Source organism: Corapipo altera, unplaced genomic scaffold (genome assembly GCF_003945725.1).
Source record: "Corapipo altera isolate COAL_440 unplaced genomic scaffold, ASM394572v1 61167, whole genome shotgun sequence".
NCBI lineage: Eukaryota > Metazoa > Chordata > Aves > Passeriformes > Pipridae > Corapipo > Corapipo altera.
Window position 1 is genome coordinate 2,457,280 of NW_020884949.1, and position 24,433 is coordinate 2,481,712.

The following is a 24,433-nucleotide window of genomic DNA, read 5'->3' on the forward strand; positions in this document are numbered from 1 at the left end:
CATTTGCTACTATTTATCTCATATATTACACCAAGATTTCAAGTAGTTCACCTTGTCTTCTACACAGCCATGTCAACCAATTACTATTACTAAATTATAATTTAACTAATGGTAGATACAGTAAATATAGCATTAGTAAACATTGCAGGTTGAAAGGCAGTATTACTATTTCAAAAGGTTTTAAACTACCTGCTTTATTAGCTCAGTACTATAATGAAAGATATAGTCAATAATATCCATTTTATGCTAAGAAAGCATTAACTGTTACTTACCACTGCAAAATACATATGTTTTATAATGGCGTTTTTCATTTTAGTAAGTTGCATTTTAGACATGACTTGGTCTGTTTCTCGTGCAGACAGCAAACAGTTCATTTGGACATCTTCAGTATTTTGTATTTCATTCTGTGTAGAGCAAAAAAAAAAAAACTTTCTTTGTTTCAAAGCTAATTGTCTAACCGACTTTTTCGTGCTAAGTCTATCTATATGTTGTATTGTAAACCCTTCTGTGCCTATGTATGTTTATACAATTGTTTAAGGGTCTACATCATGTGCCAGATAAACAGCGGGGGGTTTGGAAACCAGCCACTGATGCTGTAGGAAGCTGTAGATAAGAACTATCATTGTAACCTTCCCCATATTTATTTTTCCTAACTGACTTTTAACTCAGTCACAATCCCTGTGGCTGAAGCGAGAGCTGTGTTTCCATAATGGATTCTCTCTCAGGACTTTTCAAAAACTAAAGTCCATTTTCAGCTAGTCAAAAATGTAGTAAGGATTTTTAAAGACATTTTTTCTGCAATTAGTCTATTTATTGTATATAGACCACTACAATGAAATCTTTTCAGTTCTTGCCTATAAACCTGAAATAAAATAGTAATTTAAAATTTAAAAGGGTTTTTTTTCTTTTTTTGGGTGCTTGTTGTTTGATTGGGGTTTTTTTGTAATTTTGTTTGTTTAAATAATTTACTCTCTGAGTCCAGCTATCATTTCCAGGTATTTCTTCAGTACAGAAAATCAGAAAATATTTCTCAAATTGGTTTCCAACTCATTCTGAAAAGACTCCGAGTGACACCGCAAGATAATTTTTGTTAGTAAAAAATAGCTACAAAAATATTTAAAATTTACTTCATGGATTAAGAACAATACATTTCAGTAAGAGTGTCAATGTACACTTTCCTTCAAAGATATAGAGATTAGGATTACAACACCATTTTTATTTTAAGTTAATACACATGCAACTACAAAACCAGACACCTCTTGCAGCCTGATGAGTTAAGATATAGATGAAGTGTTCCCTTGGTCATACAATGATGGCCATTTTTTACTGTGAGCAGGTGTGGAAGGTTTGGTGTAGCTTGCCCACTGATCCAAACACCTAAATCCAATGGACAAATCAAGTATGGGAAACATGGGAAATAACAGTATGCAAAAACCCACAGAAGTGTATGCAATTACAAGATCCAAGCAGTTTATACTTCTAAGTTTTAAAACTAACATTTCAAAAGTTACATATCTCATCCTATTTTCAGATTTTCCCTTAAATGTATAGTTCAAAACAAACGTATTTGGCATGTGCATAACTGTATTTCTAAACAAACACTGAGTTGGTTGCACATTTAGAAGATGAAGTATTTTTGGTAAAGAGTATAAACAGCTTTTGACGAGCCTGGGATAACTGAACTCTGATGCATTAACTAGTCTTTACTTCTTATGGCACTTCAAGTACATTATTTTCAATGTGCTCATAAAAATACTTACATTCAAACAATTTATGTACAATCATGGCAAAAATTTATGAACTCCAGCATGCATCCAACAAAGCAATTAAAGTCACTGTTTGAGACTAGCTCCCTAAAATCATGCATGTGTTCTAATATCCTAAACCAATAAATATGACACCTTGCAGAATCAAATCATCAATGACAATCCCACAGAGTGTTTTAACAGTAGTTACTAGGCTGAGATAATAAGAATAGATACTGAAATATAAACATGAAACAAAGACTTGGATAAAAAAAATTCACACTAAGAATATCTGAACAACAGTGCAGTTCCCCTGAAAAGAAGAAAATAATAATGCTATTTTGCTGAATTCATCATCTGGACACATATATGGATGTTCAAGGGAGGAAGAGGATTTATATTTGCTAGAAGTAGCAGTCAAAAAGCACGAATACAAATTTACAAAGCTGGAAAAATCAAATGAATTATATGCCAAGTACTTCTGGGACAAAGAGAAAAGAGTGTGTCCATAATGTTCTTTGATAAAGCCTAATACATTTGGACAACTGCTGTGATTTGACTGCCTATGTTTTATTCTTTTCCTTTTAAGAGACTAGGAGGTTTAGCAGTTTTCTCAGTTCTTCAGATTCACTTAAATAGAAAACCAATGTTCTCTTGGCCTCTGAGGTGAGTTATTTTTATGAAATTTAGGAAGAAAAAAGTTATGTGCAAGTTAACGGACTGGTTAAGATGGAAAGCTGTCATCAGATGTGGGAGGAATTCAGGGTGCACAGCAAGAAACACTTGATTTTGATAGAGATCAATAAAAGGTGAAATAGCCATAAAAATCTGACACTCATTCATCTGTTAATGTAAATGTCTATCTTAGCTGAAAGGTTTAAATGAGAACAGTTTCCCTGAACAAGTTTCATTAAGAGAGTAAGCACTAGAGTAAGAGCCCACATTGATGTGTTTTATTCAGGGTGTAAACATTAAGACCTTCCAACCTTCTTCTCGCCCTTCTGTAACAGCTTTATTACAGGGAGTACAAAGTATTTTGATCTAAAGAATGTAAAGGGTTTTCAAATAGTAACAAACATAGTTTTAGCTCCTACTTGCTTGCAAAGGTAATATTTTCAATTAGCAGTTGAATAAAGTCACCCCAAAGTCTGAGGAACTACCATATTAAAAGAATATTCTGAGGCCTTTGAGTAGTTCCAGATCAAAATACTAGGAAGTTCTGAACGCTGCACCTGGTAAGCAAAGAATTATGAATCATTGGGCATCTCTCTTAAAGGAAATAGTAACAAAAAATTCTACTGAATTCCGCACTGGCCCAGGACCATGTCCAGATAGCATCCTATTACAGTGTTGCATCACCCTTACAGTAACAAGTGGTTCCTGACTTTCAGACAGAACCTCCGGTGCTTCTGTTTATACTCATTGCCTCTTGTCCTGTCAAACGGCACCACAGCCCAGCTCTGTCTACTTTGCACCCTCCCTTCAGGTATTTGTATACATTCATAAGCTTTCATACCTCTTGGATACACAGTCTCAGCATCAGAAAGTTGTCTTACCTTTAATCAAACTACAAAACTTTCAGGCTGATCATATACCTCTCTATTATTAACACTGCATTGTTTACAGTAATCAATAAAATAATTTACTCACCTCAAAAAGGTAATGTCCTAGATATTGCAAAGGGTAGTACTGAGCTTCTGAGACACATTTTTTGTTTTGCATAGGACAAACGTTATTATTGATGAATATATGAGTTACACTGTGCTCTGCATCATGAGATGAACATATGGCTGCATTTCCAGCTTGAAGAACTCTAAAGAAACATATTTGGAAAGATGTATTTACTCCATTATATTAATACTGCCTAAAGCCACAATATAGTTTACAAACTACAAGCACGTAAGTGCAACTGAATAAGGCATGTATGTATGTATGGCACTCCATAAACTTTATTAGAAAGATAAAAGGGCACTTAATAGCCTTCAAGAAAACTAAATAACCCACTTAACAAGACATCTTTCTCCTCACAATTTAATACTATTAATTAAAATCAATATACACCTCCTACCTATCTGATAGAAAGCTTTACCTGTGCACTTTTTCAGATATCAAATTTGATGATAGCAGCTATACTTTTTTGCATTATCTCCCCCAAAATGATACAGTCTTTCAATTAAATCTTCCTATAAATCAAGCAGTTTACAAAAAAATGAACACTGCTTTTCTGAACTGTAATTTGATATTTTCATAATACAAATAATACATTTCCATAACACATTTACAGCACCGGCACTGTCCAGTATCATATATAGAGAAGAGATTTGTTTGTCTTTGGGACACCATTACATAGAATTTTCCCAGGGACAATTTCCAGAGCTGTACTACTGCAAGTACTCCAATGTTTTAGAAAAGATGCCAGACAAAAAAAAATGCTGGAAAAAATAAGGTCTTGTGACATTCTGGATATATATTTCATTTTTTATAATCCAGGTATGTAAAAAGAAAAGGCTGCTGATCTCACACACCCATCCAACAGCTAGGCACTAAAAGCAAGAAGAGTATAGAAAGAGGAAAAAAGGTACAGTATTGTTAAATATTAGAGAAAAATTGGTCTTTCCCCAAAGCTACAGTGGCCTTTATGACTGAAAAGAGTATTTGCTGAAGACAAAAACCATCCACCTGTCAGTTTTTCCTGACTGAGTAAAAGGATTCCCATGCTGAGTGTATGGGAAACAGTCTGGAAAAAAAAGACATCTTTCACAAAACCGCTTGTTCACCTCTCTTGCTGATGTAGTTCCCATAAAAGGTTATTTCTATTGCAAACAGACGGTTGTGCAAGACACCATTTCAACAGTGTTATCGTGAAGATCTGCATAAGCAGTTTTTATGGAAAAAGAAGCAGCATTTTTCACAAGTGTGGCAGGACATAATAAACTCTTCCACTCAGCCAGGAAAATAGCACACTTAGAATGCATTCCGTTGGCAAAATCAAAAGATGGTAACTTCAGCTACACCTCACTTCGTCTCTATGAACTAGAAAGAGATAGGCACCTGTGATGTAGCATACAGCCCTGTACTATGATTCACCAAACTGCACTTCCCTTCTTGCCTGTGCATCTGTGGCATGCCTAGACCTGAGCAGACTAACTGGGATGTCAACAGAGAGCAGGACAGTTTTTGATTGAATGGAAAGCTCTAAAACACTGTCAGGAGATGTTTCTTTTACTGTACTAGATACAAATATTACTTAAATATGCTCTACTTGTACTTCTGTGCGGTATTTAAATGAATGAATCCAAATGTGTAAGAAGAGTATGGAAAAGAAAAACACAGTCCCAGAATTCTTGCACTTCAATCGTTTCCCTTTCCTCTGCTTTTCATTAATACTTTTGTCCTTCCCTTCCAAACTATATGTATTTACAACATATCAGAAACATCTGATAAGCACAAATTAGATCTTCAGAACTACAAGAAGCTGTTACACAGATGTGACACAAAGATCGATCAGGTCAGTAACAGTGTGACCCAGATGCTTAAGGCGCAGTCTAAGGTCACCCAGCCAAGTGAAATAAGGTGTCCTATTCCAGCTACTATTTGAATCTAACACCCCCACAAAATAAACACTCATAAAAACTGTAAGTCTACATTTCTTGCCTCGTGAAGAAGTTTCTCTCAGCAGCTTACTTGATAAAAACATACACAAATGTACATTATTTTTGACACTATACTAAAAGAAAGCAAGAAAAGCAGTGATGTTACAGATTTAAAGTCATTATAAAAATATGGAAATATATTAATGAAAATAATTCAGTGTTTGGAGAGTTGAGGTTATTATGGGCCAAATTAACTGGGATGAAAGAGCAAAAATATGTTCAACCATACAATAAGTGCTTTATTGTGCCTTACTTAAGCTTTAAGACATATACTCCTACCTTCTAATAGATGCCATTCGTTTATCACCTTTCTTAACAGGAAGGACAACTTTCCATCTGTGGAAGGCCCCTGGAGCACTAGAGAAAGTCAGTTCTTCGCGCCATCTTTTAGGTGCAGATTGCATTTGAGGTGAATAATGGGTGTCTTTTTCAATTTCATATCCCCATTCGTACGTTGTTTCATCAAGCCATCTGCCACTTTCAGCACTATTAATTATGTACTCCTTAGTTAGTACCCACTTTCCTAAAAAGCAAATGAACTGTCAACTACAAGAGATTTTTTTTGTGCAGACAAATGGCAATCAGCTGAAGAACTAATATAAAATTAACTTAAACCTTTCTTGTGCAAATAAAAGCTGAAATTATAAGTACCATTTTAAAAACTTCTTCCTGTTACAAGAGTTCTCCGCTTCAGACTTTAGAATCAAAAGTCTCATAATGCCACTGAAAATGATCATTCTGTTTTCTTTTACCGATGAAGTGCCTTTTTACCCTTCCTAGATAAAATAATTGTCTATCTCCTCAAAAATCTCCAAATACATCTTTTCAGCTTCCCAGATTTTGTTCTTATGAATTCCACAGAACCTTGGCAAACACTTTATTTTTAATACCATTTGACACTTACACAAATGTACTAAAATGAAGAAATATTTTACTACCAATGATTTAAAAGAAGAAATAAACTTTTAGCATGTAAGCTCTTTCTCACATATATTCTCAAAATTACTTGCACTGCTAGTGTAGTGAATATCAATATTTGGGGGACACAGTTTTAGACTCTTTTCTTTCCCCTTTCTTCTTTTCACATCCTTTTCTCTCATCCCTTGACTCCACCTCCTCCGCCTCTTCTCTTTCATCTTCCGCATGTATGCTTTTGATACAGTATGTAATGATCTTCCCCTTTTCTCTGTCTCTCTCTTCTTACAGGTTCAGGTCAAGAGCAGTGGTTAGTATCCTGCTCTTGTATTGAAACACTACCTACAGAAGACACTGTAAGAGAAATTGACTTGAATTGTGAGAACCTAATTGGTTTCACAGAACAGCAGGGTTGACTGGCAAAATGTCTCAGTGCCGGAGCACAGATGGTACTTTTACAAAACCTAGCATAGGTACCAGTAGACTTATGACTGAAAAAGGTATGTTGTGCACAACCTGCATGTTAAAACCATTTCCACTTGAAATTTCCATGTCAAAACTTCTGTCAGTACAACTGGTATCCTTTAGTATTACTGTTCAACCCTACAGAGTTCTGAATGTGTTTAAACATTATCTTTCTTCATTACTTGCAGTAGGAATGAATACACTGTCTCTGCCATCAAGAGTAAGACAAATGATTATGCAAAAATGGCACCTCTTCAAGATTAAAAACTGCTAGATGTTATTGTGGAAGATTTGTAAGTAGAGAAGCATGACAGAGTTTTGTATTGCCATGTGGACATTACATATACCACTTCCACTCTGTTCAAGAAAACATCTCCACATGTTTTAAATTCCAAAAAGTAAGAAAACATTAATTCAAAGGTTTAGAATTGTTAAAACAAAGTGCTATGCCAGAAATTTATAGGTATTTTAATATTGTTTCCCTCATGGAGACTTTTAGTTATTTCCTTTTTGATAAGAGTGAGATGAGAATTTTACATTAGTACAAGGAATCATCCACATATATATATATATATATATATATATATATACACACCCCTGCATACAAACATGAAATCAAGAAATTTATATATATCTTTAAATACAAATACATGTTTAATTATTTCTGTCTATTATCGCTTAATTTAAGATTAGCCATTCTAAAAATTGCTTTACCACTTTGTCATAGTATTATATAGGGAAAATACAGATCATGTTAAAATTGGTATTGTGATATCTCATAACTACAAGATAGTCTAAACTCATCATAGAATCCTTACCTGTAATCAGTCTATAATGAAATCTTAAAATACAGAATTCTCATTCTGAAAGCATTTGAGTTGCTTATGTATGGGATTGCAGCACCAGGCCTCAGTCAAAGAGGAAGCAAGAGGAAAGACCAGAGGCTAGTGTCAGAATGGCAGAAGTCTGGAATTTTTTCTTGCTGCATAAACAGGAAATTAGAGACTGAGCTTTACCAGTGAATGTTGCAAATGAATTTGGTGTCAAAAATCCACTCCTATGGACACTATGGGTGTCCATATTCTCTCTGCCTCCTTTTAAGCAATCCATTTTTAAGTGTCCATGTAATTTGCTTATGACTGCAGGATCTAATATACAACAACATTTTCTGTTTGGTAACAGGTGTAGATCCAACAAAGGGAGAGCAGGAATACAATTTAGGAAAAAAATCTAAACAAAAAGAAGTAAATCATAACTTGAACATAATACTACATTAAAAATCGAGGTTAATGGAAGAAGAATGAGTGTTTGTAAGACAGTTCACTCACAAAATGAAAACAGATAACCCTTTTAAGTCTCCTTTCCAGACCCAGCTCTGATGCTATGAAATTTAGCAGTAAACCTTTTACTCACCAGCAGCACAGGCAGCTAAGATTTTTTCACTCTTGCACAGCTTTTTTGCTACAAGATGTGTACAATTTCTGTATTTCTAACAAAACAAAAACAAAACAACACACTTGTATCACTGGAAACAGTTTAAATTCCTTGGCTATTTATACAAAACTAAACAACAGCACAGTTATTTCTTTTAAGGCTTGCATTTCTACTTTCTGCTCTAACCCTCTTTTCTGTACCTTGGTGAACAATACCTTACTATCTATAAAAACACAGTTCAGTTTAAGCAGACATTTGAGCAGGGCCTTTTTCTCTTTTTCTTTAAATCCAGTTATTTGGATTATCTGCTTCTGGCTGCCACTTGCCATCTGTTAAAAGAAAGAAGAACAAAAAGGAAACATTAACACACCAAATATACACCACGAAAAGTTGCTTGCAAAGTCTGACTAGCATTTCCTACTTCTCTGCCACTGAAATGGGAAAACACACCGAGACAAAAGAAAGCTGCCTGAGGCGGTAGACCACATTTTAAGCTCTCGCTCCCTGCCACTGTTATCTCAAAGGCAGTCCTGAGACGGTAGTCCTGAGACGCCCAAACTGCGGCCTGCAACGGGCCGAGCCCTCCGGTCTGGCATCTTGGCTGTGCACCGGGATGCCCGTAGGCTCCGCCTTTCAAACCCTTGCTCCGCTGCTGCGCGGACCCCGCAGGTGCGGGGAGGTTCTTCACCGCCCGCCGGGGGGGAAACCCGCCGCCCCCTCTCTCACGAAACCGCCACCGAGGTGCGGCGGGCTGGCGACGCCCCCGGACAAGATCTGAGGAGCGAGCCCTCATCGCTGCGGCGGGGGAGCCCCCCGGCGATCACGTACACAGGCCATGGGCATGGGGAACGGGCGCTGTGCTGGAGCCCTACGGCTCCTGGATCCAGCCCGGCCCCGTCCCGGCTGGACGCTGCGCCCCTCGTTCAAATCCCGGCGCGATCCCGCCTTCCCCCGCCCCGCCCCCGGATGTGGCGGAGCGGCCGTTCCGGGACGTTGTCACGGACGCTCCGCTGTCGCCGGGGCTGTCGGCGCGGAGCCGGTCGGTAAGTGGCTCCGGCGGGGCTGCCCTTCCCCTGCCCTTACCGTGCGACCCGAGCGCGACAGGGCTGGGATCCGCTGCGGCCGCCCGCACAGCTCCGGGGTTCCCCGCGGCCGCCTTCTCTCCTCCGCGGCCTGGCCGGGCGCTGCGCAGTTCCCAGGCTCCTCGGGCAGCCGAGGCGCCGGTGGGTGCCCGCCCCTGCTGCGGGAAGGCGGCGCTGATGTCCCTCTGAGGCGGCCCTGGCGGCGCGGCGCTGCGGGCCCGTCTTTGCACCTCACCGCGGAGCGGGAAGGGGCAATCTGCCCTCAGACCGAGAGGAGCGGGTCCCCCCAGGGCTAGGGGAGGCGGGGACAGACTGGGGGCGAGTGGCGGAGGACGAGCTGGGAAACGCGTCGGCGCTGCCTCGGAGTCTGAAAATCACTATGTCTGTTGCTCGGCAGAATTAAAATTGTGGAAGGCGGTCTGATAGGGGTGTGCTGGATGACGGAACAGACCTCACAGAGTAGAGGAAGCTGACAGATGAACCAGGTGGAATTCTATGTAGATGCAAGCTGAAGTGTTTCTTCTGGAACAGACTGGCTATGAAAGTCAGGAAAGGGGCTGGGGATTTCTGACCCTCAGTACCATTTTCTCAGTATCTCTGAGAAACTTTCGAAGTGCCTTGTGCCTCATAATGGTTGGTCTTCAGGGCAAGTGACCAGATACTGCTACAGCCAGATAATCAAACCACGTACCGGGATTTCTGCCCCGTTAGTGAAGGGATTCCTGCCCCACTGATCAAGTGGGTGCAGACTCTTCATTATGAGAGTCATGGTTTGTTTTTTTTTAAATTACAAAGCAATACGAAGAGCTCAAAATAATATTCAGCTTGTATCTCAAGCACTCGGTTTAGAATTTAGAAATGTAGAAATGCCAAGATGGTGATTGTTCGTCAGGTTTTGTTTTGGTGTTCCACACTTTATTTTGGTCCTTTCTGTGTTTGAGAGAGGACTTTTGACTATTCCTGTGTCATGCAGTGCAATGAATGGATAGTGCACAAGAAATCTGTCAATGCTTTGTAGTGAATAAAAGTAGCTTTTTAGAACACTTTTATTCCTTTTTTCTATAACTTGAGACTAGAAGGCACACATCCTGATTCAAATGGAATCAGGAAAAAACTTTCCTGAAAGCAAAACTTTCACAACTGCTGAGTTTTTGTCACTGCAGCTTAGATCAATGGGTGCAATGACCATTGAACTCACCATTGCTGTAAAGCATAGGTACCATATGTATTCCTTTGGAAAGAAAAGCCAAAACCACCTGGCTACAGACTTCTAAAATTTGACAGCAGTTTGGACACTTGATTTTAAGCCTGAATTTCCCAAATATCACAACAGAAGAACAGTTTTTCCAGGCCTCAGATGAGTCCTGTGTTGCTGTTTATGAGGTGTTCTGGTACACTGAATGCTTACTCAAGTTTTTCCTATCTTTTGTTTCTTTAACATTGCAGTTATATTTTTGTATGCAAGCATGAAGAAATAACCATCAACAACCTTTGTCATTAGTTTATTTATATAAATGACACTGAAAAAAAATATCTTAAGTATTCAGAGTTAAATGACTACATTTATTGATTGCGCTTCTTGATTGACAGTGAAGATTAGTTGCATTTTCTATGTTGTATCTCTTGCATCTTTGTACCTTCGCTATTGGTTTGTCAAGACTGTAAAGGTATTAATTTAATTCTTTTAAATTTTATTTTAAACAGTTTAATTCTTCCTAACCGGGACTAACTACTAATCATTACTGAACCAAAAACTGTTAGTTTTTTGCCACAGGACTGTGTTAGACGCCAGCAGTTATTGGGTCAGAACCTCTTTGGGGGTGGGGGCGTGTGTAGAGGGGGAAGGGATGGGTCAAACCTCACAGAGGGGTAGTGTTGTATCCCTCATGGCAGGCCCCTGGAACCCACATGGGGAAACTCCAGAGTAGCTGTCAGTCACAATAGCCCAGGAAAACTATAACACACCACACCTCCTGGAGCTCCTAACCCAGCTCAGATTGGCAGGGTCAGTGAGAACACTGCCCCTCACCCTGACCTGGAACCCCAGAGTGGCTGGTGGGTCTGGAGGGGTTGGCCATAGACACCAGAGCAGATAAAACCAAAGGCATGTATTTGCCTCGTGTCATGGCCCTGCCGCTGGGACATGTGAGAGCTGGTCTTCCACAAGGTTCCAGTGGTAGCTATCTCTTCCTCTTTCTCCTTGTCTCTTCTTGCTTCCTCTGCTTCTCTTTCTTTGTTCCTTTCTTGCTGGTTTGGGTGGCTTGGAGCTGGAAGGATTGGATTTCATGTGGGGGGATTGGATTCTGACTTACGTGTTGTGGAATAGTATTTGCTGGGTCAGTATTGCGGTGGAACATTTTTGTCTAGCTTCTGTGGTACACTTTTGAACTTTTTGCCAAGTTCCCTTATTTTCTCCCCTAAATTAATAAAGATAGCTCTTGAGAACAAGTCCATGGGTTATTCTCTTAATGCTCTCTTGAGGTATTAAAGAACCTTATATATATATATATGTATATATACACACACACACACACACACACAAAAGTAAAACTCCTCGCTAAGCCCATGAGCCTGCAGCTCCGGGACTGGAGTGTTACAGACTGGAGGAGTCTTCAGCATATAATACTGTAAACTAATTCCTGGTGAAGAAGTTGCATAAAACTGTGAAGCTGTGTCGGGGGAAGTTTAGGTTAGACACTAAGAAAAGGTTCTTCACCCAGAGGGTGGTTGGGCACTGGAACAGGCTCCCCAGGGAAGTGGTCACAGTACCAAGCCTGACACAGTTCAAGAAGTGTTTGGACAACGCTCTCAGGCACATGGTGTGATTCTTGGAGATGGTCCTGTGCAGGGCTAAGAGTTGGACTTCAATGATCCTTGCAGATCCCTTCAAACTCAGGATATTCTATGATTCTATAATGATGACCATTTGTTACCTATAAGAATTAGGTATTTTTTCCTTGTCTCTGGCACAAGTGTGTGGAATCAAAATAACCAAGGCCTCAAGTGTTTCACATCTAATTTCACCTTAAAATACATTGTTACTAAAGTGTAGTTAAGCAATTACATTTTTTAACTTTCATTTTAGGGATGTCTTATAAGTTTAGATTTCACTTACTCTCCGATTCTATTATTTTTTTCATAAAAAGCCTAAAATATTTTCTCCTTTTCCATCTTCGTTGTGATCTCATTATAGTAGCCAAGTATGTCTTAGTATTATGTTGCATAGGTTCTAGGGAGGAGGCTTTTTAACTGATTACTTTTAAGTACCTCTATGTTCCTTTGTTCTTTTAGTGTGTTTGTCAAATATATGGTTTAGTTGCTCAGTATTATACATTGAATTTGAGCAGTTTGTCTCTGGGTTTTAGATGGTATTCACTTCTACACATTCTCTTCTACACTGCATGTGACGTCTTTTATAAAAATGGAGAAGTGATTTTCAGTGCTACACAAAAGGTATTTCACTTCTAAAACTTTTAATTGCATTTTAAGGACTAGCAAGAATGGCCGTACAGCTCTTATGTCCTCAGTTCATTAAGAAGCCATGATCAGAACTCTTCACAAAAAGAGTTTACTTAGTGTATCAGGTGCCCATCTCTTTCAGACTTTCTTTCTTAATTTTTATTACCTAGAGAGACAATGGAGAAATTCCATTTTCATTGCGCTATTCTAGCTTTCTACCTTATAGTTTTTGCTTTCTATATATTCTACATATAATTGTATTACCATTATGTCTTTTACCTTAAAATTTCACTTCTTACAATTACCAGATAGCTAGTTTACTTCACATAATATGTGCAGTTACCTTTCTCCAGGCCTCATTGGTGCTGCTGCTGTTAATGGGATCATTGTTGATTCTTGTCTGTTAATCTCACAGCCTCTTTCTGCAAGCCTCTTCCACTTTTTCCTTAATTTTGCAAGTTAATGTTTTGGGTTTTCGGGTTTTTTTGGTCGTGGGGTTTTTTTTGTTGTTGGGTTTTTTTTGTTTTGTTATTGTTGCTTCTGTGTGTGTGTGTGTGTGTGTATGTGTCTGTTTTTTGTCCCTCACAAAACTTTTGACTTTCTGTGTTGAAAATTTTATGTAATTACTTGCAGCAATTGTGATAGTGATAGTCCATGCATAGGCATCTCTTCCATTGTGAAATATAGTCTGTAAGATTTATCTAGTGTAAGATATTTTGCATTATGTGCTTAAAATATTTTCCATCCTGTAAACAAGTTTATCAGTTGACTGATTACAATTTCAGAGGTTAATAAAATTATTAATTGGAGCTTTTTTCCTTCTGTTGTCTAAACATAACGTGTATACTTTTAAAAACAGTATCATTTGACAAAACAAAACTCACAATGCCATAGGCAAATTTTGGTCAAACATTTAGTAATCACAGCTTTGTAAAAAAACCAACCCTGAAATTATACTGAAAAATCAATCATAAAAGCTAAAACAGTATGAAGTGTCTCCACACTGCCTTCATGTGGAGAAAAGTCTAACTTTGTGCCCCTTTGAGTCCACTTTATAAGTCCGTCTTCAGTATGAAGCTCTGCCTCTGGCTGAAACTGAAGGAATTTCAATTTTCTTCTGTAGTGGTAAGGGATTACAAGAATTAGAAATAATATAATATAAGTCCACAGAAGCTAGAATAGCTTCTTAATAATAATAATCATCTTTCTATAAATGTATCTGTAATTTTTCATGAATATAGGAAAGGCGGAACAAGCATTGTGAAATTTGCTGGTTTTCTTCAAGCCTTATTGATTATATAAATTCTCAGTTATCATAACTTTGTACTTATTTTTAAAAACATCTTCATGTTCTTTTCAGGATGTATCATTTGTATTTCTTTCATGTAACTGTTTTTTTTCCAAAGAATGTTTATTTTTCTCATCATTATTAAAGCTCAGTGTGTCTTCTCATCTCCTTGCATTCATCTGCCCTTCTGCCAACTCACATTCCATTAATGTAGGTCAGTGAATCAATGTCGATGGACAAATGAAGAGAGCACAATGTTCAGCAACTTGTTCAATAATTTTTCTGTACATGAGGCCAATCTATATACTTTATGTGTATTAGTTCACTTGTTAATGACATAGTGACCTGTATTTTATTAGTGTGCTTTCAGTCACTCATGACTTGGACTAAGGCTATGTTTGTTTCTTTCTTTTAAAATACAGGTAATGGAATGGTTTAATTTTGCATTTAATACTTAACTTTCCTACCACATAAAGTTCACATGAAGTTCAAATTTCTTTTCTTTGCCTGACATGAGTTAGTCCCTTGCTGCTTGGACCTTCTTAATCTTATTACTGTTCTTCTGCCCTGTTCTAAATCCTCTGTACCTGCCAGGAATACTTAATTGACCTAATTCCCCCATTGACTTTCTAGTATTTTTTCCTACATAGCAGATCCATTCTGTTATGATCAGCAATTTTTCATTCATCAAAGTCCTTTCACCCTCTTTTTTTTGTTGTTTGAGAATGCCTGTAAACTTGTTCAGATTGTGTTTGCTGCTGATTTCTTATTTTTTGAGTGTGTTGTAAAATGCATTTTCTTTGTCTTTTGATTGTTTTTTCTTCTCTAAGTAAATGCAGTTAAAATGGTGAATGCAGATATTGTAATTTTTTCTTAATAATTGTATGTTGTTAAATAGCAGTATATATACTATGAATATTCTAGAATGGTTTTTGCTCTGCAATAACACCTCTCTCCCTGCAGTTTTATTTCTGACTAGGCAACTGCCAACAGCATGATAGATGCCCAGAATGCAGATAAACATGAACCCTGGCTCACAGACATTAGAAAATCAAATTAGTATAACCAGTGCGGTAATGTGTTGCCTGTACACTTTCTACCTTCTCTGCAGTTCGCTGTACTTGAGCTCAGTACAGAGGGTAGGGAAAAGATATAGATGATTGTGGATGGAAGGCAAAAAAAAATAGTTAAAAGAAGTTAGGAGAAAGTGTGATGTAAATTATCATAGGGAAGATAATGAAGGTGCAATAAGTGCAAGAAAGTACGAAGTACCCTACCCTATGTGTATTTTATCAATATGTAACTGGAAGGTTCTATGTAGTTGTGACATAGGTGTCAGACAAAAATTTGCTACTTAAGGTGAGGTTCATAGAATGGATTGGGTTGGGAGAGACCTTAAAGATCACCTAATTTCAACCCTCTGTAAGCCCCCTTTTAAGTTCTGAAAGGCTATGGTAGGATTTCCCCAGAGCCTTCTCTTCTCCACGCTGAGCAGCCCCAATGTATCCATAGCACAGATGTGTGATCATCTTGGTCATCCTCCTCTAGAATTGTTCCAGCAGGTCCACACCCTTCTTATACTGGGGGCCCCAGAGCTGGGCAATGCTCCAGATGGAGTCTCACCAGAGCAGAGCAGAAACTTGAGCAGTTAACAGAGTATGGTAGAGGTTCCTTGTAACTGTTTAGTTGTCCCTTAAGATGGAACCCCTGTTATCAGCAGATCTTGCAAATAACTATTGTATTCTTACCACTTAGTCATCCATCCCTAAGATTTCCAGGCTACCACCCAAAGACAACTTACTCTGAGTAATCAATCAGTGTCTCATGAAGTCTGTGGTAGAAGCATTCAGAATTAACATGATTAGTGTTTTTTGGTTTGTTTGATTGGTGTGGTTTTTTGTTGTTGTTTTTTTTTTAATCTTACCAGAAATCATTGTCTACTAGACTCAAAAAGCAGACAACATTTACCACCGAATAAATCCAAAATTGACTGTTAGAGTAATCCTAAAAAATGGTCTTCTTAATATAGTAAGCTATTACCATAAGAAAGTGGGTTTCTCTTCAGATAGGCTTTTCACGCAAAATAAATTGAACATCAGTAATTTTAATTTTTCTCACTGGACCTTGTTTAATTTGGATGAACAGGAAATTTTGCATAATGACTGACTGGTTTTCATCACACTTGCAGACTGAGTTAAGTGAAGTTTGGTTATTGCAAGCATTACTGTATGATTCAACTTGGCTTTGGCATATGCAGATGTGACATATAAGTTGTCCTCCCATACCACTCTGTTCTATGAGGAAAATGTTCCCCCTCATAAAGAGACAGCAATGTCCTTTTCTGCTCTGTAGTCCAAAGAGCTTTTTGAGAATTGTTGAGTTTCTCCAAATAGCAGCTACCTTAAAAATCTGAGGATTGCAGAAAAAGTGTCTAGACCTTTTGCAGAAGGGGTGCTTGCTTTGAAGCAATGATATAGATAAGGACTCTACCTCTTTTCTTCCACTTTCCCAAATGAAATAATGACATTTATTAGTGTAGAAGGTTTTTGCTGTCAGTGATTTCTCCCATCCGGAATACCAGTATTGACCAGAAGAGTTGTGTGGTTAGCAACATTATTGCTCATAAATATCATCAGAAAGGGTTGAAGTAAGAGCAGGACTGAAATCCCTGACTGGGAACACTGAATCCTTCAGCAATTGTTAGTAGGATAAAAACTTTCTTTGAGAAGGCATTATGGGCTCTTCTGTATAAGAGTAAACTCTCTAAGGATGCCAGTCCTTTTCTTCTCCTTTTCCTGCCTCCCCATTCCCAACAGCATCTTCAAAAGATTTATTAGCAGAGTTGAATTTAGGTACCTTAAGTCCTACTTCCCAGTTGCTTGCATGTAAACAGAAGCCCCCTTTACAGGGCCTAAGAAATGCCTTTGAAGGAAGAGTTGCTTTTACCAACAGTAAATAGGATATGAATCTTTTCAGTAATAAGTATGTTGTAAGTGGAATGATTTTGAATTCAGTTCACAAAGGGATTCTGGGCAGAGATGGCCTTTGAGATGTGTCTCCTGGAGTGGAGACACCACAGTACATTTGTCCATCTGTAGGTAACTCTTCCCATTTATCGCTGATGGAAGGCTTAAACAAAAATGACATATATGTTTCATGTATGGCAGTAAGACTGTCATGTAAGACTGTATGGCAGGAGAGAGAGCAAAATGGAAAAAGAGCAGGATGAGGATTAATGGGGAGACTAATTAGGAGAATTATATGTGTAACATTTTGGAGATACATGATGTTAATTTTCCAAGGTAAATGTTAGATACTGATTGAAATATAAATGTGACCAATGAAAAATAGTCGGGTTTTTGTGTGCGGTTCCCCTCCCTTTTCCCCTCCAACACACACGCCTCCTTCTTTGTGATTGTCTCTGACAGACAATATGATTTGTCTTAAGATAAGAACACTGGTGGAAATTGTCCTAAGGTAAGAACAGCAGGTGGGAATTGCAGGAGTAACTGTCTGGATGCTCACATAATTGATGTATTCCAGAGATGGGGGAGCTCTGATGACTGTGATTGACTTTGGTGTCCTGCTGGAGAGTGGGCAAACTAGTCTCCCAGACTTGCAGACATTTCCCTGCACCTCCCAGCAGGGATGCCTACCAGGTACATCAAGCCCCAAAAGCAGGGAACACTCACTTTTTGATGCGTGATTATAAAAACACGAAGATCTAGTCACACATGGAGGTATAGTTGTGCATTCTGTGAGGCCCAAGGATGGTAAACCTGTATGTTTCTAGGTGAGCCTGCTGATATTATAACCCTTTATTGTCAACACTGCATTGACAATATTTAGATGCTGTATTAGCAATAAACATAATCATAGTCATCCACATAGTCAGTGCCATATTTCTTGCACCTGACCAAGAGTTTTCTCTCTGCTACTCTACTAAGCTGGCATAGTTGACAGGATGCTCTAATCAGGCACATTGAGGTTTGACTAGGACCTTTAGAAGGAAATTTGTGTATTCAAACATAGAAGACTAGAAATTAACAGTATGTTATCTCTCATAGAACTTTTACAGAAAATTATTCTGTTGGGTTTTATTCTAAACATTTAGAGTTACTTCCAAATACTGATTTGCTGCAATCCTTGGGGGCATAAAATAGGCCTTGATGAATTATGTTTGAAAATGTTTCCATATTTAAGTTACTTATAAACTGTTTTTTTCATAGTAAGACATTCATCTCTTAAATTTTCAGAGTAAGTGTTGTATTGGAATTACTTTGTCTTTGCAAGAGACAGTAAAGCATTAATCTGAGACAGTATCTAGTTAAAAATGTGTACGTGTACATGTATCTGTCTAGAAGTACGTAGGATGGTATAATCTGCTGTTCATGGGCTTTTCTGGAAAAATTCTTTGCTAATCCAGCTAATTCATTAGAAAATATATGTACAGGGTAGTGACATATTGAAGTATGATTATTTGTTCTATGCAAAAATTTCTGGGTTTTTTGGTTTGTTTGTTTGTTTGTTTGTTTATTTGTTTTTTCCAAGTGAATAGATTCAGGTCCCTTTATAAGAATCCTTGATTAAGAAACTTTGATTTTTTTGTTTTCAGTTTCTGTGTGTACAGTGTAGTTTAGAATTTTGTTGAATATGTGGTTAGTGGAATTTAATTATAACTTGTGTATGTTCAGTCCTCAAAAGTATTCTTTTTCACTTTATTTTTTAGTGATTCAGTTCCTGCACTGTTTGGGTTTTAAAGACCACAGTACTTAATTCTTTCTGATCTTATCTTATCTGAAGATAAGAATTTAAATGTTCTCACAGGCAACGATATTCTAAGATGAAATTTGATCAGATTTTGACTTGGTATCTGTTTTAGCTGTTGGAAGGCTGCTCTGATGGGCTGTACTTCAAATACCAGCTTAACTTTATTTATGGACCATTCTGTAGTCTTTAGTTCCTATACAAATATTGATCTTTACCTAAAAATCCGAGTAATATAATTCCTTTTATAAATAAATATGTCAGCTAGCCTTCAGCTCTCTGATGTGCCTGATCTCTCTTGCAGAATTCAATTCAATATCAAATCCAAGTTATCTGAATAGCAATGTAAAATGCTGCCAGAATGTTACTCTGTTGTACTGTGTAATTTCCTCTTCTCTTCATCTTTAAATTTTATGTTTGATAAACCTGAAAGTCCCAGTGTACCGAAACGCGAGCCATCAGGGAAGATGGCTAGGCTGGCTGAACAGGGAGATTTTAAAGGAAACTAGGGGAAAAAAGAGAGCTTACCAACTATGGAAAAAAGGGCTGATTACTCATGAAGAGTTTAGGAATATAGTTAGGTCATGTAGAAAGAAAATTAGAAAGACAAAGGCACAATTTGAACTCAATCTAGCCACTTCTGTTAGGGATAACAAGAAGTGCTTCTACAAATACATCAATAGCAAAAGGAGGGGAAGGAAAACCTCCATTCTTTGTTGGACATGGGGGGAAAATAGTCACCTAAGATGAAGAAAAGGCTGAGGTACTTAACACCTTCTTTGCCTCAGTTTTCAACAGTAAGACAGGTTGTCCTCAGGACAGCTGGCTTCCAGAGCTGGTAGACAAAGACAGGAAGCTGAATAGTCCCCATGTAATCCAGGAGGAAACAGTTAGTGACCTACTGAACCACTTGGATCCTCACAAATCTCACAATGGGACCAGATGGGGTCCATCCTAGTGTGATGAGGGAGCTGGTGGAAGAGCTCACCAAGCCACTCTCATCATGTACCAACAGTCCTGGCTCAGTGGGGAGGTCACAGATGATTGAAGTTGGCAAATTGTCAAGCTGATCCACAAAAGGGGCTGCAAGGAGGACCTGGGAAACTACAGGCTCGTCAGCCTGACCTCAGTGCCTGGCAAGGTTATGGAGCAGATCATCCTCAGTGCAATCACACAACAGCTACAGGATGGACAATGGATCAGACCCAGTCAGCACAGGTTTAGGAAGGGCAGGTCCTATCTGACCAACCTGATCTCCTTTTATGATCAGGTGACCTGCCTGGTGGATGAGGTCTGTGGATGTGGTCTACCTGGACTTCAGCAAAGCCTTTGACACTGTCTCCCACAGCATAGTCCAGAAAAAGCTGGCAGCCCATGGCTTGGAGAGGGGCACCCTGTGCTGGGTTAGGAACTGGCAGGAGGGCCGGGCCCAGAGAGTGGTGGAGAACAGTGCTGCATCCAGTCGGCGGCCGGTCACTAGTGGTGTCCCCCAGGGATCAATGTAGTGTACTATTAGCAAATTTGCAGATGACACCAAGTTGGGGGCTATGTTGGTCTGCTGGAAGGCAGGAGGGCTCTGCAGAGGGACCTGGACAAGCTGGAGAGATGGTGTGATTCCAATGGGATGAGGTTCAACAAGGCCAAGTGCCGGGTCCTGCCCTTTGGCCACAACAACCCCATGCAGTGCTACAGGCTGGACACAGAGTGGCTGGAGAGCAGCCAGGCAGAAAGGGACCTGAGAATTTGGATTGACAGGAAGCTGAACGTGAGCCAGCAGTGTGCCCAGGTGGCCAAGAAGGCCAATGACATCCTGGCCTGGATCAGGAACAGTGTGGCCAGCAAGACCAGGGAAGTGACCCTGTACCCTGCAGTGGTGAGGCCACACCTGGAGTGCTGTGTCCAGTTCTGGGCCCCTCAGTTCAGGAAGGATATTAAGGTCCTGGAGCAGGTCCAGAGAAGAGCAACAAGGCTAGTAAAGGGACTTAAGCACAAGTCCTTTGAGGAGAGGCTGAGGGAGCTGGGATTGTTTAGCCTGGAGAGGAGGAGGCTCAGGGGGAGACCTCATCACTCTCTACAACTCCCTGAAAGGAGGTTATAGCCAGGTGGGTGTTAGTCTCTTCTCCCAGGCAACCAGCAGTAGGACAAGAGGGCACAGTCTTAAGCTGTGCCAGGGGAGGTTTAGGTTGGATATTAGGAATAAATTTTTTACGGAGAGAGTAATCAGACATTGGAATGGGCAGGGATTCACCATCCCTGGAGGTTTTTAAGATGAGTCTGGATGTGGCACTTAGTGCCATGTTCTAGTAACCACAGTGGTGTTGGATCAAGTGTTGGACTTGATGCTCTCAGAGTCTTTTCCAACCTGGTTGAATCTATTTATCTGTATTATTGCTTAAATGTATTTTTCATTAGTTAATATTGGTGAAATAATCAGTGTGATTGTTTCTGCTTACAGTTTCAGTTTTAGTGAATAAACTACTTGTTTAACTTGTGCAAACATGTTGAAGGTACTGAATTTTAAGGCAAAAACACTGTCTGGAAAGGGAACACTGACAAAGTCATTCAAAAGGGAAAAGAAGAATAATTTATAAAAGGAACTGTAGCTAATGATGCCATCCACTTGCTTTAAAGTTCTTCTACCTCACCTTTAATGAATTAGATTTGTCAACAGCATATATTTTATGCACTACTTCTAATGAAGTGGCATACCAGCACTACAGTGCACTTTGAGGATTATTCCATCAAAGCTTTTTGCTGTCGTAAAGTAGACCTTTTTAAATAATAGATACTAAAAACTACATTTAAATAGCATTAAGGTTGTGACACAAACACCAAATGACAAACTTCAGGCAATTCAAAGTTAGGGCTGACAACTTGTCATTACCTTGCACTGTCATTTCTTAAAAAATAAGCACAATTGCGTGATTTAACGATTGAATGTCAGACTAACTTTAAATTTCTTGCCTTTTGTGGGCTGGAGTTACAACCTTTCTGTCATTTTTTATACAGTTTTTTTTCGTATTCTGTTTTCAGAAAAATAATAAAAGCAGTGGAAACAATACGGGCTTTCTTGGCTTTGTTTTTAATTTTAAACACAGGTGAGAGAGTATTGGTTAAAGAACAGGGGCTATCTTGTTATCAAACTTACATGCATAAGTATGTACATGTTCTTTTAAACTTCCTTTGCTTTTTTCTTTGCTGATACTTCTATGGAACTTATGAGTTACAGGAACCTTAGTCCTGGGTTACTTTAGCTAAACCCCCAGAAAGTACTAAGAATTCCCAATTCTTTTCCACATAAATAACCACTTTCTTTTTAGTGGTCAGTACTGAATAAACCAAGAGGATGTAGAGTATGTAGAAAGACTTGTTAAAGGAATTTTAATTACTTAAAATAATGTGAAACAAAAGCAGGTGAACAGTTTCTGTTATTTTTTACATATGATTTCTCGTTTTGTTGCTGTTAAACGTAATGGAACTTTCTGTTCAGGTAAGTTAGCATGTGCGTGTAAACAAATCCTCTCAGTCCCTCTGTAGAGATGATTTCTCAAGGTCTGTAACCCTAGTGAAGGCAATCCATTATTTTCATCATGTTTTGTCAACTTCATCTGGCATAGACTGGCACTGCTGCCAAGTGGTCAGGCCTGCACCAGTCACTCACTTCAGTCACCTGCCCCATGCCAACGTCAGTGCTTATTCAGCTGCCTGGTAAATAGAGATTAATAGTCTTGCACAGGCCAAGTGGCTGCTACAGAAGGTTGGTAGGAAGGTTGGTGGAAAAAGGGTCAGAAAATGTGACCTCTCTTTCAAGTAGTCTGAATCTCTTTTCTTACTACAGTTAATCAATTTCTCTTAATTTCTTTTTATTGTGTTACCATTAATGCATAATAGCACAAAAACCTAACTTTAATAAAAATTCGTGATCATTTAAAAAGGAATTGGTTTAGTGAGCTGTATCATCCACTGGTACAGATAAAGAAGTGGATTGTTTGAAATAAGAATAGTAATCTCCATAAAGTTTTTAATTCTTAAGATGCCATTTGACTGGGAACATGTAAGTTATGTCAGGTAATGCAGATATAGGGAGTAATGAGGAATACAGTTCTCTTTGTTCTTTTCCTGTAATAAACTTATCTCTGGTGCACACTGCGATGGAGAAAGAAAGTGGAAAAATCATTCCAGTCTGCCTTGCTACTAAATTCAAAGGATTCATCCAATGCCATTACATGATACCCACTTGCAAAGCTATTGACTTTTGATTCACTTATTTGGAACAAACTTAAAGTTTCTGAGTAATTTTTAGCTCCGAAGATTAGCATAAGTGTGTTGTGATATTACTGCTTACCTAGAAAAAATATGTTGTTTCAATAAATGCTTCACCCCTTTTGTATCCTTGAACACTTTCTTCCTTATTCAGAATATGTGCCTTTAGCTGTTTTTCTCATTGGATATTTTGTTTGTGCTTGTAACATCCTCAAAACTGTTTCACAGAGGTGTACAAGTGAAAGGAATCTTGGCTCAGGAATCTTGTTGGCTGGGTCACAAAAAACACAATTTATCTTACAGATTAATAGGATAGAGTTGAAACTCTAAGGTTCACTGTTGGGCTCTTATATAAAAATAATTTGCTTCTGAAGGATATTCATGCTTCTGAAGGATATTTTGCTAGAGTTATTACTATACTCGGTTTTAGGCAGTTAAACCAAAAAATATATAGATTAAAACTTAAAAATTTGATTGTAATATACATTTCCAAATTGAATATTACATGGCTTATTAATTTTTTATTTTTTAAGAACAGTTGTAAAATTCTTTAAAATTAATATAAGGGAAAAGAAATTTGCTAAAATATTAATGTGACCCTAAGAAAAAAATTTTACTCCTTTAGTTTGTGATGTTCCCCTCCCTTTCTAGAAACTTGAAATGTTGTCTTCCTTCAAAACAACCGAAAATTGATCTTTAGTTTTCAACCAGGTTTTGTTCTGAAGTAATAGGCAAGTAGTGCACATTGTTTACACTGTAGTTGCATTTTGTGGCTGGTTGCACAACTCATTTAGGTCTTGTAATTATGTAAGAAATAATACAGTGCATGGTGTTCACTTATAAGATATTTATGAACACTTGCTCTCTTAATCGTGAAACCAAAGGCTAAGCGCTTTCTGCACCAGAGAATTTAATATAAATTTTACAGCAGTCATTTAAGGTAGGCAGGAGGAACCCCTTTCTGCATCACAAATCAGGTGATTGTCTTTCCTTCTTGCACAGTAATTTATGACCTGGTCTTGTTCCAAAGAATGATTTCTTTTCCCCTGTGTGAATGCATTAAGTAATGATTCATTCTCTCACCTTTTTACACTCTTGCCTTTATCATGTTTTGAAATAGTATTCTTGATACAGCATCTTCCCAGAAGAGATAGCTGAATGTATTAAGGCTGAGTATTCTTGCATAGTACCCACATGGCATTTCCATGGCATATATAAATCAATAGTATAGAGGTAAACGAACTTAGCCACGAACACAGGATGTTTCTTTTGTGAGCTGACAGCTGCCGGACTCTTAGTTGCCCTATGATAAGGCTGGAGTGTGAAAGTATAGTTTAAGATGTCTTTGAGAAGAAGGAAGTT

At 38.5% G+C, this 24,433-nt stretch overlaps 2 protein-coding genes across 13 annotated transcripts in view; one reads left to right on the plus strand and one right to left on the minus strand.

The window, feature by feature from the left end:
• SLF1 (SMC5-SMC6 complex localization factor 1) overlaps positions 1–9,150 on the minus strand; it is a 34,638-nt gene extending 25,488 nt beyond the window's left edge. The window contains exons 1-6 of one of the 3 annotated variants that reach the window (XM_027662953.1): positions 9,041–9,150; positions 8,428–8,541; positions 8,192–8,267; positions 5,678–5,921; positions 3,396–3,558; positions 273–404 (exon numbers count right to left, since the gene is read on the minus strand). In XM_027662953.1, the coding sequence (XP_027518754.1) occupies positions 273–404; positions 3,396–3,558; positions 5,678–5,921; positions 8,192–8,267; positions 8,428–8,541; positions 9,041–9,055 (744 nt within the window). In that variant the 5' untranslated portion in view covers positions 9,056–9,150. Of the gene's footprint in view, positions 1–272; positions 405–3,395; positions 3,559–5,677; positions 5,922–7,794; positions 7,947–8,191; positions 8,268–8,427; positions 8,542–8,662; positions 8,918–9,040 lie in introns of those variants that run through there. The other 2 variants (XM_027662954.1, XM_027662955.1) reach the window with 2 other exon arrangements.
• A 15-nt stretch (positions 9,151–9,165) lies between these two features.
• Positions 9,166–24,433, plus strand: part of KIAA0825 (KIAA0825 ortholog) — a 248,248-nt gene continuing 232,980 nt past the window's right edge. For 4 of the 10 annotated variants that reach the window (XM_027662937.1, XM_027662938.1, XM_027662934.1 and 1 more), the window contains exon 1: positions 9,280–9,779. The gene's annotated coding sequence lies outside the window, so the exon portion shown is untranslated. Of the gene's footprint in view, positions 9,256–9,279; positions 9,780–24,433 lie in introns of those variants that run through there. The other 6 variants (XM_027662930.1, XM_027662928.1, XM_027662935.1 and 3 more) reach the window with 3 other exon arrangements.